General features: G+C 37.8%; 1 protein-coding gene across 2 annotated transcripts in view; it reads left to right on the forward strand.

Annotated features, from left to right (window-relative positions):
- The window catches only part of LOC307171074 (NACHT, LRR and PYD domains-containing protein 3-like), a 75168-nt gene that overhangs the window by 40200 nt on the left and 18461 nt on the right, over positions 1-16507 (forward strand). For both annotated transcript variants that reach the window (XM_079892453.1, XM_079892452.1), the window contains exon 6: positions 4082-4255. In XM_079892453.1, coding sequence (XP_079748579.1) covers positions 4082-4255 — 174 coding nt within the window. The remainder of the gene's footprint in view (positions 1-4081; positions 4256-16507) is intronic.

The following is a 16507-nucleotide window of genomic DNA, read 5'->3' on the forward strand; positions in this document are numbered from 1 at the left end:
GGCGCACACCACTTTTTCAGTTGTTCGGCAGTGTTTACAGCAGTGTTTACGTGCTCAGAACAGCTACACGAACGAGCTAACATAGCTACTCACCAAGAGCGATCAGTTTGTACAAGCTTTGTAGAAAATGGTGCGGACTTGTGACTATCCGGACTGTACAAACAAAGATGTGGCGCTTTCTCCTCACACATTTCAAAGATTTCCTGTGGCAGATGTTGCTCTGAGGCGACTTTGGCTCATTGCTCTGGGCTTCAATGTGAACACCAAACTGGCGAAGATAAAGAAGCTTCGTAAAGATATCCTTTTGGCTGTGTGTCGAAGTCAATGTTGTCATCGTCGCTGCTGTAGTCAGACATGTTATCGTTCTCTTTACGAGCTGTAAACAAAGTGACACGTGCGCGGCTCCCAGCTGGCTGTAGGTAGCGGCAGCGCGCAGTGATATGACGGGGAAGAAAATAGTGCCAAGCCATTACGAGGTCTGACCTCTCCATAGACAGCGGTTTTGTGCTGCAAATATATCACTCTTTTGAACACATATTGATTTGAGAAGAAAAAAGCTTTATTGCCGTGACCCCAGCAAACTTGCCGGACTAATTTCATCTTGACCAAAACTGGACCGGAGCTCGGCTCACAGGACGCTGTCGGGGGTAAGTCATGGTCAATGCACCACACTGCTTATGGGGAAGCTATAGAGATTCATGTCTAAAATCCTGAACTATCCCTTTAAATAGTCCATGAAATGGGGAACAGGTGTTTGTGCAATCAGTCCAGGTATGTGAATTCTGGGATTTGTAGTCAGTACTCAGTTAATACTGTTAATACTCAGATGAGGGAGACCTGTGGCAGATGAGAGGATTTTCAAAGGTAGTGTTTGTAACAATCTAGAAGTACAGCGATCAGTTCAGGTGCAGAGATGCATAGATACAGAGATAATCAGTTCAGATGCAGAGATGGTCAGTTCAGGTGCAGAGATGCACAGATACACAGATGATCAGTTCAGGTGCAGAGATGATCAGTTCAGGTGCAGAGATGCACAGATACACAGATGATCAGTTCAGATACAGAGATGATCAGTTCAGATGCAGAGATGATCAGTTCAGGTGCAGAGATGCACAGATAGACAGATGATCAGTTCAGGTGCAGAGATGATCAGTTCAGGTGCAGAGATGATCAGTTCAGGTGCAGAGATGATTAGTTCAGGTGCAGAGATGATTAGTTCAGGTGCAGAGATGCACAGATACAGAGATGATCAGTTCAGGTGCAGAGATGATCAGTTCAGGTGCAGAGATGTACAGATACACAGATGATCAGTTCAGGTGCAGAGATGCACAGATACACAGATGATCAGTTCAGGTGCAGAGATGCACAGATGCAGAGATGATCAGTTCAGGTGCAGAGATGCACAGATGCAGAGATGATCAGTTCAGGTGCAGAGATGCACAGATGCAGAGAGATGATCAGTTCAGGTGCAGAGATGTACAGATACACAGATGATCAGTTCAGGTGCAGAGATGCACAGATACACAGATGATCAGTTCAGGTGCAGAGATGCACAGATGCAGAGATGATCAGTTCAGATACAGAGATGCACAGATGCAGAGAGATGATCAGTTCAGGTGTATAGATGCACAGATACAGAGATGATCAGTTCAGGTGCAGAGGTGCACAGATACAGAGATGATCAGTTCAGGTGCAGAGATGCACAGATGCAGAGATGATCAGTTCAGATACAGAGATGCACAGATGCAGAGAGATGATCAGTTCAGGTGTATAGATGCACAGATACAGAGATGATCAGTTCAGGTGCAGAGATGCACAGATGCAGAGATGATCAGTTCAGATACAGAGATGCACAGATGCAGAGAGATGATCAGTTCAGGTGTATAGATGCACAGATACAGAGATGATAAGTTCAGGTGCAGAGATGCACAGATACACAGATGATCAGTTCAGGTGCAGAGATGCACAGATACACAAATGATCAGTTCAGGTGCAGAGATGCACAGATACACAGATGATCAGTTCAGGTGCAGAGATGCACAGATACAGAGATGATCAGTTCAGGTGTATAGATGCACAGATACAGAGATGATCAGTTCAGGTGCAGAGATGCACAGATACAGAGATGATAAGTTCAGGTGCAGAGATGCACAGATACAGAGATGATAAGTTCAGGTGCAGAGATGCACAGATACAGAGATGATAAGTTCAGGTGCAGAGATGCACAGATACAGAGATGATCAGTTCAGGTGCAGAGATGCACAGATGCAGAGATGATCAGTTCAGATACAGAGATGCACAGATGCAGAGAGATGATCAGTTCAGGTGTATAGATGCACAGATACAGAGATGATAAGTTCAGGTGCAGAGATGCACAGATACACAGATGATCAGTTCAGGTGCAGAGATGCACAGATACACAGATGATCAGTTCAGGTGCAGAGATGCACAGATACACAGATGATCAGTTCAGGTGCAGAGATGCACAGATACAGAGATGATCAGTTCAGGTGTATAGATGCACAGATACAGAGATGATCAGTTCAGGTGCAGAGATGCACAGATACAGAGATGATAAGTTCAGGTGCAGAGATGCACAGATACAGAGATGATAAGTTCAGGTGCAGAGATGCACAGATACAGAGATGATCAGTTCAGGTGCAGAGATGCACAGATACAGAGATGATAAGTTCAGGTGCAGAGATGATCAGATACACAGATGATCAGTTCAGGTGCAGAGATGCACAGATGCAGAGATGATCAGTTCAGGTGTAGAGATGCACAGATACACAGATGATCAGTTCAGATACAGAGATGCACAGATACAGAGATGATCAGTTCAGGTGCAGAGATGCACAGATACAGAGATGATCAGTTCAGGTGCAGAGATGCACAGATGCAGAGATGATCAGTTCAGATACAGAGATGCACAGATACAGAGATGATCAGTTCAGGTGCAGAGATACACAGATACAGAGATGATCAGTTCAGGTGCAGAGATGCACAGATGATCAGTTCAGGTGCAGAGATGCAGAGATGATCAGTTCAGGTGTAGAGATGCACAGATACACAGATGATCAGTTCAGGTGTAGAGATGCACAGATGCAGAGATGATCAGTTCAGATACAGAGATGCACAGATGCACAGATGATCAGTTCAGGTGCAGAGATGCAGAGATGATCAGTTCAGGTGCAGAAATGATCAGTTCAGGTGCAGAGATGATCAGTTCAGGTGCAGAGATGCAGAGATGATCAGTTCAGGTGCAGAGATGCACAGATGCAGAGATGATCAGTTCAGGTGTGCTCCATGTTTCCACTTAAACAGATATGTGGTGATAAAGTATAAGTGATCTGTCAGATGCATTAAAGAGGGTCAAAATGTTTAATCTGAAAGTTAAGACCTTGTTCTTATCAAAATAACAAAGCTCATAGCAATTATTTGATAGGAGTTAGTAACAGGCTATTTATTATGTTTGTAAAATTATTACCTTCATCTGGTTGTGGATGGTGATGATCCCTCAGGTGCTGTACATATTAGAAGTGTTCGCTGCTTTTGCTGACACTTTTCATCTGAATGTTTTGCATATTGCATACCTTTCTTCAACTATTCCTGAATCATGTTTAGAGAGCCAAAATGCCCCAATAGCTTATTTAATTTGCTTCTTCTGCAAGTACAAGAGATTGCATTGTTCCACCATGTTTTCAATTTGAGAGTTTCACATGCGCTGAAAGTTGATTTGCACACACCCTGCCTTACCTAGACAATCACCTAGTGAACTCAGCTACTATAGCAACAGCCTCACAGAGTATCCAGACAGAGGGCACGCCACACACAAGTCTGAAAGACTCATTTAAATGTTTTTTTTTTTTAAACATAGCTTCCAAATTCTTACTGTTTAATAACGTGACCATTATAATCATGGTCAATTTTGAAATTGGGTAATATCAACATCACTAATTGTAATCAATCAGAGGTCCTTGTAAAGATAATTGATGGTTTGAAGAGCCGTGTTGTTTATCGTAGTGTGTGTATATTCTCTAAAAATGAAGCACACTGACATGAACACTTACTGTTGTTGTAGATTATCTCAGTGTTTGGTGACAGAAGAAGGTTGTGCTGCTCTGGCTTCAGCTCTGAGTTCAAACCCTTCACACCTGAGAGAGCTGGATCTGAGCTACAATCACCCAGGAGAATCAGGAGTGAAGCTGCTCTCTGATGCAATGAACCATCCAGACTGCACACTGGACAAACTCAAGTAAGTGGACCAGTAAGAATCATCCTGGCTGGTGTGTATGTGAGAGAGACTGAGAGTTTTTAATAGTTTTTGAACACTGAGGGGTCCCAGTGTGTTAAAAAGTGACACCAAGCAGTCCTGACAAAGCATCCAGACGAGTTGTTAGTGAGAATGTGTTGAGAAAATAATGTATAGACTCTGATACTATAGAAGCTGTAGAAACCTCACAAAAGCCCTATTCAGACGGGACTAGTTTTCCAAACGACGTTTGAGTTACAATTCTTATCAACCTACGTCTGTGATTTCATGTACGGATTCGGACGGGACTAACATCTCAGTGTTTATTACCGAGGTAGGAGTGTCTGTTTTACATGTGGGCATTGCAGAAGATCACGTGTTCAGAATGCGTGGATTGCGTATGGTCATTTGAAATTAAGTACTTTTAAAATTAAGCACTTTGAAATATAAAGTAAAACGTCCTAACGTATTTAGTGTTTTGTAAACCTTTTATAAAAATTGTAGTATAAAAAAAAGTTTTAATAAAAATATAAAAAGGAATAAAAAGGAATAAAAAGTTTTAACTTATATAATTTACACGTTATGTAATTAAGTGCAGAAATGAAAGTAATCTTACCTGAAACTGATATTACAGTAGCCAGTCTTAACAGTTTACGTGATTTGGCTCTTCTTGTTGATTTCTTTTTTTATTTTATTTTTTCTTCGCAGTGTAGGCTACCAAACACATTTACATCCATTATCGGTGCGCAAAAAGCAGAAACTTGAATACCGGCGCGATAGTGAGAGATTGTATGGCAGTTTACGTTGACCAAAACACATAAGAAAAAGCGTTTTGGAAAAAAAATTTCCGGTAATCACAGACATTCGCATTCGGACGGGATTAGATTTCTCTGAGGACCGCCGAGTTTGACGAAAAACAGTAGGTAATTTGCTCTGGAATTTTTACAGAGGTCGTGTGAGAAAAAGACAGACATGGCAGATTCGGACAGGATTAAAATCTCAAAGTACGTCTGTGAAACAGATATTTCTCTAACGTCCCCCTGTGAAACTAGTCCCGTCCGAATAGGGCTAAAGACATGAAACTCCCTCCTTCATTTCCCAACATCCTCTTTAAGAGACCTCCATCTTACACCGATCACCCAAACAGAAAACCTTCTCGAACATGTCTGTGAACCCATTTATGACACGGCGCGTGTGTGAGAGAGGTTATTTTATATATATGTTTAAAACTTTATTTCACAGTCAATTTACAAATAAATAAAATACAAAAATTAAATCCCCCATAAAAGTACAGAGAAAATGTTATTATAACAGCACTGCATTTCAAAAGATGTCATATTGTTCATTACTATAATGTTAAAGATAGACAACAATCCTAGACATAAACACATGAACAGCCACAATTGTTGTTTTTATGGAAGTAAAATAATGTCAAATGTTTTTGAAACAAAAAGCCTGTTGAATTGCACTACTTGAAAAAAATATGCATTGCATTAAGCATGCTTGCATTTTAATGCATTGTATTTTTAGGGCTTGCATTTTTATGGGCTGAAATTCAACATGGTTGAATATTTAAGCAGTACATTTTTCAATTCAAAACATCTCAAACACATTTTCATTATTACAAATTCAATAATCCATATTCACCTTTCATATTTCACTTCCAAAATATTCAAACTGTTTAAAAATACAACCTATAATATTCAACAGGCAATTTTCTTTCTCTTTGCAAATTCTCTTCCACAAATTCAATGGTTCAAATTCGACAGAAAATTCTACGTTGACATCCAGGAAAAGCAGTAGATTGCCGAGCATACTCTCCATCTGCTGTTAGTCGACCTCACCAGCAGGAGGTGCAAGCGCGTGTTGTTGACAAACACATAGAACACGTGCTTAGATAAAAACACAAAAGCGACTTAAAGCAGCTCCTATTAGTGGGTACCGAATGTTTCCAGTACAACAGAAATGCTGGTATCGACACATTTTCAGCACCGACTTGTTACCGAAGTACCGGTACTTTGACAACACTAGCGATAACATTGTAGAAGTTCTGAATGGCCGTAACTTAAACACTTTGTAGCCAAATTGTCTGGTGAAAGAAAAAGTTAATTTTCAAACCCTGGTGACAAGACATTACGAAACTGTTCCCAGTGTTCAAACCGCTGCACCACATGGCAGTCAGATAAGACACTATGCAAATATGAAAGATTTGTCTAGTTTTTACCATTACACATTTTTTAGTTGTAATCTTTTGGGCAAGACTAAATACAATGACTGACAATACAATTACAAAACAGGCTTTAAAAGTTGTATTTAGAAAGGAACAAATGGAACAACACATAGTTTTGTTACAGCATAAAAAATAAAGAAATAACTAGGCAATAGTTTTAAAGCAGGACCATTAAGAGGGGAAATCTGCAGAGGAGATGAGAGGAGATCGGCATTTTAAGGCCCTTTCACACTGGACGCGATTTTGACGCACGAATAATTCGCGCGATGGGTTTATTTTTTGATCAGCTGTTTGTGTAATGAGAGCTTCCACACCAAACCCCAATGTGCTGCGGCGAAAAAACGACTTTTATTTTTTTCGCTTTGATGTCGATTTTTTTTTTACTTTTGCAGCGACAGAAAAGGCTTCAGCCAATCATATACTACAAGGACAACGATTTGAAAGACAGTGTGTGGCGTAGCATTGCGTAGGTTATCTTGACTGTGAGTATGTTGTGTGATAGTTTTAGTCTTTGTATAGTACTGTGTAGGCTAGCAGGCCAAACTACATTTGGGATAGAAAGCTAACACTATTATCGTCAAAGATAGAGACAGAGACCGTGTTTACTTTGAACATGTAACAAAATGTAGTGAGACTATTTAGGGCTGCTTTTAGTATACTATACATTCTTTGTGTGATATCTACAGTTTCTAGTCGAATGATTTTTAACTTACTTCGTGTGTTATATGTAATGCGTAGTTACATTACATTACGTTTAGTTGAAGACGCAAAAAAATAAATAAACTGCACATTAGCATACTCCCCTTCAGACTCTCTGTTCTGTAAGATTGGGTGCACCCAAAACCTTCTTTTCTGTCTTTTAAATAAAATGAAAAGCTCGTCTTCACTGGATGCTATGACTATGACTGGATGATGATGATGATGATGAAGTAAGTGTCCATGTTTTCTCAGCTATCGGCACGATTCGTGCGGAAGTTTTGGAATGTTGAAGCTCTCTTAACGTCACAGACGTCGCAAATTCGCGTCGCGGCTGATGTGAATGGTTTTGATGCGAACTATTCGCACACGAACTGTTCGCTTTTTCGTTACGCTTTTTCGTTACGCATCCGGTGTGAAAGGGCCTTTAGAGCCGGAGTGTGAAGATGAACAGTTCCAGGTTCATACACAGAAGAGTGAGAAAAAACAAAACAAAGTACGAGACATTGTGATTCACACAAGGAAAAGCACAAAGATAACACCAGAGGTTGTTTGATCACACAACAGAGACTTAAAACAGACTCCTTCCTCTTCTTAAAGACCTCTGAGCAACAGGGCTGAAATCTCTTAAAATCCACAGAGATTCAGACTTGAATGAAGGTCTGGTTCTAGAGCACTAATGCAATGTGGAATGAACACATACATACAGAGACACACACACACACACACACACACACACACACACACACGTCACTCTTCACTCATGTTCCTGTCTGCATATTGCTGTTTTTTTGTTGTTGTTGTTGTTGTTGTTGGTTTTATTTACTAAAAATTAGTTTCTTATTCTAAAGTTAATCATTTTCTACATTTGGATTATTTAAATAAATATGTAATTGCAATCAAGTATTTTTTTTAGTGGCAACTTAAGTGGCATTATTGCAAATGTATGTGGCATTATTGCAATAAGAAGACGCTTCAAAAGACCTCAAACAAAAACAAAAAAATCTAAACTTTGACAAAAATACTGATTTAATGTATTTTAAAATGATTAAATATATATTCATAACAAAAGCTGTTAGAAGAGCAGTAAGTCACATCCAGAAATATGAATGGATCTCTATGGGGCAATTACACTTTCTGGCTAAAACTATATTATCTGCTAAACAAATTCTAACCAGATGGCAAAATTATGCATCTAACAAATAGATCAATATCCAGAAACAACTCATATTGAATTTTGATCATTATTAATGAATGTGTTTTTTTTTTTCTTTCTAAAAATTTTTATATTTCATATGCATGCTAATGGTGTAGCTGAGGAGTTTTGCAGTAAATAGGTAGGCTACAAAATTACTTCAGATCTCCCAAAACACAGCATTAATGTATAGATGAGAAGTAAACAAAACCTTTATATATTTGTATTATTAAAAATGTTTTTTTTTTTTTTTTTTAAGTTCTTAAACAAGAGCAGTACGACAACTGTTTCTCCAATGTGCATTCTGGTCCAACCAAGTCTAACAAGGAAACACTGGCAACATGCGAGAGATCTCTTGAGATTCTTTGTGCTACAGTGCAGAGAACTGTGGAAAAGCTTTCCTTGTGTACAATGTCCAGCAGATGCTCCATATTGCAGGTGTTGGGGGGATGGTGATGCGTGTGTGTGCACATTTAACATTGTGCTTGTAATAGTTTTGCAGCATAATTTCTGTGATTTTCATGACAAGTTATCGGTTTTATGGTCTAGTGGGGAATTATGGATCCTATATGGGGTCAAAAAAGACCCCGAACATCCGGAGTGTGACTTTAACAAAATACAGCCAGATATTGCATTTATTTATTTATTTATTCAAACCTTGTTTGGGGTTGTCCAATAGCACATAACTGTGCCTTTTTACATTTCCTTGATTGGAATAATAGCAGGGTAAACTTAGTGGCATGGGAGGCCAGAGCAAATTAATTTACCATTTTATCTAATAGTGAAAGAACAAATCCACTATTGAATTCCCACGATTTTTTCAATATTAAATAAAAATAGAGAAATGTATTAAGGCAGCCAGAATAGAGAAACGTCAAATTTACTGTCACTCCCTCGGCAGCGTTAGAAACACCAGTTACTGTTACTTTATAAGATTAGATGAATGTGACTTTTTTTGGGGGGGGGGGGGGGGGGGCTGAAATCACTGATACAACCTTTAAGAAAATACATTAAATGTTATTAAAATTAAGTATGAACTATAACTTCATGAATAAAATGAGCATGGACCTCAACCTGTCCTGTCAGCAGAGTGTCCTGTAGGGATGCAACGATACCATTTTTTCAGAACCGATCCGATCCGATACCAAAAATTCTGAGTATCGGCCGATACCGATCCGTACCGATACCAGCGCAGTTTTGTTTTAATCAAGTAGAATTTCTATTACTCTGTGTTAAACTGATAAGAACTGAAAAAAAAGAAAAACACCAACAAAAAAATATATGATCATAATCTGACATAAATGCTATTATAAACTAGATTAGTGGATAATTCAGCAATAAAATTTAGTCTAGAAAAATCACGAGTGCACAATTAATTGTATAAAATCTGAACATTTTGTGAAAAAAATGTTTAGTGGAGAACAAATTAGAGACAATAAGTGTAACACTAAATCTGGTAAAACTTTACACATTGCTCTTTGTATTGTTGTAAAATACATTCATGAAAAACAAGATAAAAATAGCAATTATTTTATATCCTACTATAAAATTGAGACATTTTTTAAATGTATAGCACAGCTGTTTAATAAGGTACCAACATAATAGATAGGACAGGACAAGAACGGCTATTAATAATCTTTCATTTCGTCACTGTATTATGATATGAAAGGCTCCAATACATCGCGGCACAAAGCGCTTATGCGCATCCCGAGCGCAGAATGATGCGCTTGAAGCAACATGAGTCACAGCGCGCAGCGCGTCGAGTCCGCATTGAAAAGTTTAAAGCACAAAGAAAATACATATGATGCATGGTGTATTATACAGTATCTATCTATGCAATAGTCTATTCAGCATTTTCTTTTAAATTTCAGTTACTGTGCGCGTGAAGAACAAATAGTACCTGACTTTACTCCAGTGTTGTGATCTAACAGACACCCGGTAGAAAGTAACATGATTAAGGTACAGCAATAAAGTCCAGCAAGATAAAGTTGTTTTATGTGAAACCATAGACCTTTATCTACAGATCAATTATAATAATAGTAACATTGAATCATCTTGGAGAGAGTTTCATCGTGTGTTCTGTCATAACCGGACGCGACGCGCTGTTTGAGTGCTGAATGAAGAATGATTGACAGCCGCAGCTGAGGGAAACGTTTACGTGATCTTGAATTTAACACTTAAATATTAATTTATATCTCACATTATACTATATAATGGCTTTAGAACACTTAAAATATTGTGCACGAAAACTTATGGTGCTTTATAATGTTTGTGGGGCTTAACAATAACACTGAATAGTATACGCACAATATCGGATTTGGATCGGCCTTGTCTGACCGATACCCGATCCGCCAAAAATGGCAGTATCGGAGCCGATTCCGATACTGAGTATCGGATCGGTGCATCCCTAGTGTCCTGTGTCATAAAGGGCTTTGAAATAAACACACAAACTACACACTGAACACACATGCTAAACCATCTCATTAAACACAGATTAATGTCTTGTTGCTAACGTTATCGTTAACCGCTTTCACACACGCACACAATATAAAATACACAATGATAAATATAAAATCCAATACACAATACCTATATAAAACACTATTATTTACACGATTACTACTGAAAGAACTGCTATTAACTGCACATTCACTATATAAAATTCACTGGAGGAAAAAGTTTGCGTGGCCGTCGTCAGATTTGGAAGTCGCTCAAAAGGCTCTTTCGCGGTTGTGGCTTCAGTCGACTTCAGTGAGGCGCGGTGGTTTATGGGATGAGTAGTTCCTTCGCTCGGAAATGAAAATATGTACACAGTCTTGTACCTTTGACTTTTTTGGGATTTTCTCTTCGTTTTTTCACTCGAAATGATATGTTGTATGCTTATGAGTTCAGCCGTAGCTGGTTATCCTCAGACATGCTCTAAAACTCTTTAGATACGGATTTTCCCAAAAGGTCAATGGGAGAAATGAATGGGAAATTTACTTCCGGCACCTAAGCTCTCTCGGGCTGTGGGTGGGACTGTGATGCTCTATTGTGGTTGCGGTGTGTCACATGACTAGCAATGACGCGTCACCATGGAAACAATAAAGTGATACGCTCTAAATAACGGTCGCCTTTGATAAAATAGCGAATAAGATTAGTCTTTTTTTTGTGTCAATTTTGTTTGTTCTTTTTGCATGCAGTTTGCAAAGTGACAAAATGAGCAAAGCACAACTTGTCCACACTTATTTTATTTTAATTCGATGTTATCATAGGCAAAACACAATTGCTTTATTATTATTATTATTTACTTTTGAACAAAGTCTTATTTCATGCAAAGTGATAATATAATTGCACTTTTATTTTCTCTATTTGAAAGTTTGTAATGCTGTTATTTGATTTTGTGTTTAAAATGTGATGTTAATAAAATACATTGTATTAACCCTTTCTTACCTCCAAAGTGGAGAATGCCAGAAAAAGTTTGAGAAACGCTGCTCTAAACCACTGATCTATATAGAGTGACTGGATCGCTCATGACGTCATAAACAGTGAAGCCACCGCGCCGCCATATTGGTATTCTCTAGTGAGCTCACGCCTTCAATTGAATCAATAGGAAATTTTATGATTTGACAGAGAAAACATTGCCTAACGAGACACCGTTTTTAAATCTAAAGTCTCCCTGTACATTTTTACAACGCAAACATCCTAAGCATTTAAATGGGTATTTGTTTAAAGTCGGAAATATTTCCTGCTTATTAAAAAACGGCAATTTCTTTGCAAAAGGAATAAAAAACTGTACGAGAACACTAGCTGGCCTTCACTGAAGAGCTGTCTTCACAGGTAAGAAAAACAGTTTGATACTGTGGCCAGTGGCGTCAGGTACTTGAGGGGACTGTATGAAACAACAATTATATAACGGTCGACTACGCCACCCGGTATATACCGGGAACTCAGCCCCAAGACAGGGGGCGCACAGGTTCGTAACCAAAAGAAATGCAGAGAGACATAGGCCAGGGAGTACTAAAGATGAAGCAGCTTTATTCAAATACACAATTTTAAACCATCAATACATTAACATCAAGGGCTCAATATTCACATGTCAAAAAGAAAAGGAAAACAAACACCACTTTACAAAACTTCAAAATAAAGAAATAATAAATACAAAAAAAAAACAAATACACGAGAAAGCTTAATTAGGAGGGAGATGGCCTGCTGTGACCCTCAATTCACACAACACACTTAATATCCACACACACACACACTCTGGTGAAGTCAGGTCACTCAATAAGCACAACACTCAATGTGAACCCCATTAAACAGCGGCTAAACCCCTCCTCTATACACTTTCTTCGTCACGCTGTTTACGAGGGAAAAGAAAAGACAAACAATAAGCATTAACTAACTGGTAAAAGCCAGTCCCAAAAAGAAAGAAACAGTCAGTTCACAAACATAAAAAATAATAATACACAAAAAAAAAAAATTCAATTTCAAAAACAATTTCATTCTCGTTTTGGAACTCAAAATAAACTTCAACAAAAGAAAAATAAATTATATTACATACAAAATACGCAAAAATGAGCACTAGACAAAATAAAGAAAAATCAATTCGGAGCAAACCAAGAGACAAATCAAAATGAAACAAACATGCCACGGTCGGCCGCACACTCCAAGAGCAGAGCAAGCCAGCGAGAAAACAGCCACGCTTCCACTTTAGTTCTCACACTGCGGCGAGCAATCGTCCCGGTGTTACGGATCAACTGGGGATCATGTTAACTGGGGACGCGCGCGTGCACGCAGATAGTTTTACCTGGATTTCCAGCAGATGTTGAACTCATCACAGCGAATCTTTCACTGAGCAGATTTAAAAGCTTTCCACGTTATTGGTAAATGTTTGTATCATATTAGGACACTGTTGTTTACTCTGTCGCTGCTCCGCTGAATGTTTCAGACGCATTTAAGTGAAGTTTTAATGTGTTTTAATTTCACGACACAGACCACGGCCACATTATTTTGTTACATTCGTTTCAATGAAATTGAATATCTGACAACAACTGTAAGTAGATTAAATAAATTATGCTATTGACATTGTGTCTTTGCAGTGCGTGTGTATTCGCAGATTATTGTTATGATGCCAATTTGTGGCTTAATTTAAAATGAGCAGCAATACTGCTGTGGTAAAAGGGATGTCAAGCATGTATTTATTATTTATTTTAATGTTACTGAGGAATGAGTTAAAACATAAAGCATACAGTAGGCTACACTCCATAAATGTTCCTAAAGAGTGTTGAAAATTGAGAAGCCATAGCTTATGGATCCAGTGAATTACCCACAGCATTTATTCAGGGGAATGTTCAACAAACATATTTATTAGCTAACGGGTATGAAAGCAACAATAACAAAAGGAAGAAAAAAAAAGGAAAAAAAATGCATGCATGCAGGACAGACGTATTTGCCAACAGTGGAAGATCTGACCACACAGTCCCACCTTCAACATCCTGAACATTCAATCTAAGGAAGAACAAACTATAGAATAAGTTACATGTTAATGAAGAACAGTCACTTGTTTTGCAATGTATATGTATACATTTTTCTTACCCATTGGCCAGTTTGGCCTTCATACCTATGCTGCTCTCCATCTAATATAATCATGTTATATATTAGTAAATAAATGTCACAGTTGTATTATCTTTTTAAGAACAATTTAACACACCATCACCCTTCATTGTGAAATGTTCACATCTCCTTCTTTATATAATCACGCTCCTTTCTTGAGCAGCGATCGGTATATTGGTTATCCTGCAAAGTTTTTGATCTGTCTAACTTTAATTGCGTCCATTTGCTGTGTTAGCATATGGCCTAACAACGACACTTAATTTATAGACCTTTTAATCTGTTCCTAACGGTTAGCAGACGACAATAATGAAAGCACATGATGTGATGGATAACAAGTAAAGAGAATATGTTAATGAGATTCATGGTACCAGTCAAATGAAGAGAACTGGCATAATTTAAATGTATATTACATAAAAAGATTGTGTCATATTTCTTTTGTTAAAGAGGTCAGCAAAAAAGTAAACAAAGCATTTCCTATTGTTTTAGAGAGCTAGGGTCATGCTAATCGTGTGAGGTGACAAATGATTAAGAGGTTAGTGATGTAGGCCTATGAGAATATTAGCCATAGAGAATATCAGTATATATTTGTAATAATTCATTATCACTATATCATATGTTTTGCTTATTTCAGTAATACAATTTGTGATTGCCTCTCAGTGTTTTTCACATGACTTTAATCACTAAAGACAAAGTGTTCTCTACATGTCCAATACAAGACATTAGATACACAACATTCAAGTTCATGCTCCTACTGAGCATAATGTACATGTACACATGTGGCAGACGCTTCTATCCAAAGCAACTTACATTGCATTTCAAGCTACACATTTACATTCTTATCAGTTCTTGCTTTCCCTGGGAATCGAACCCATGGACTTGATGTTGCAAGCACCAACGTTCTACTGTTTGAGCTACAGGAAAACTCGACACAATGTACAATTCAATATTACTATATTTGCTATATAGAATTGTTCTGAAAGAAGAAGAGTCAAAATTATTTTTTATTTTTTATTTATTTTTTATTTTATAAATCTGTTGAAAATGTTACAAGTCCATGAGATAATTAACTTCATGACCCTATAAGCATAGCTGCTTTATGTCCAGGGAAAAGGATACGGAGGCGTCAGTGCTGATTATATTAAGATCTCTTTTCTTAACCAGCTGAGTAAAATAAGCTGATAAGTGTTTTTATATAAAAAATAATAATCCATTATAAAATTAGGCTATATGCAGATCAATAAATGCAACTGGAAAAAAATGTAAATGACTTTGCAATTTATGTTTCTTTTAGGTAGTCTAGCTACTTTAATTTAATCTACATCTGTTGTTATTTGTGATTAGAACTCATGACAACACACTACAGAAAATATGATACACTAATGTTGAGAAGAAGATTCTTACACGTCTTCTGAAGTGCGCGGACAAGTCTGTTCATCCAATGAAACCGAATGCCCCATGTTAACATAGGTGTGGTTTCTGAGCTTAACACTAAAGTATGTTAAACTTCTTTGAAATTGCGTCAAATACGCAGGAATATACAATTCAAAAACAAATCGCTTTATTATACATACCAGTGTGAATGTGTACAACTGGTGAAACATACGTTTTTAATCATGGATCCGTGAAAAATGGCTGCGACGAATCTGTAGCCATCTAACATCTGCTGGAAATCCCAAGTACACCTGGCTGCAGCCTGCAGATCGGGGCGGGGCTGCACCTGGGGCGGGGCTGCACGTGCAGCCCCGCCCATAACGCTTCTCATTGGTTAGGGGTAAAGTGATGACGTCGATCGAGGCGGGGCCGCACCTGGTTCTCATTGGTTAGTGGCACAGTAATGACGTTGACGCCACGGTAAACAGGAAATGCGGTTGAAAACTCTTGTGCCATATCGCGCTGACAGCGCATGCGTCGTATTTGCGCAAATTTGAAATAATACTTTATGGTCGTTTGACCGAAAGCTTGGCTATTAAATTTGCTGAAAGGATTCAAGTGTGCAGACAGTTTTATTTTTTGAGATCTTCAGTTTTGTTTGTCTGGCACCTTGTTGTTCGTGAGTGCGGTGTTACTCTTTCTAAATAATACTTTAATAAAATGATAAAGTATTAAAACAATTCTAAAGTAATAATGAAAGCAGCAAAAAGTAGTTGAGCATTATATCCATAGTTTTAACTATGTCTGATCTAAGGTAAACATAAGGAATTACAGAGTTTTTTTTTACATTCTGTTGCACTTCACTGTGTAAATTACAAAATTACTGTAAACTTTAATGGCACCTTATATATTTTTTATTTTAATCATTCCTCTGTAATAGTTCTTGTTTATTTTTGTGCATTAGGTTATTATAAAACATTTATGCCAATAAAGTAGTTTTAAGTTAAACTAACTACATATAGTACATTGTCAATCTCTGTCTGTATCCCATATTATGCATGCCAACTCAAAAAAAAAAAACTCAAACCAGTGATAACTTTTATTTCAAAACAAAAATAATTGTGTAAAAGAGATATGCACACATACAGATAATCACATACATCAACCGTAC

This window comes from Squalius cephalus (assembly GCF_949319135.1).
Source record: "Squalius cephalus genome assembly, chromosome: 1".
NCBI lineage: Eukaryota > Metazoa > Chordata > Actinopteri > Cypriniformes > Leuciscidae > Squalius > Squalius cephalus.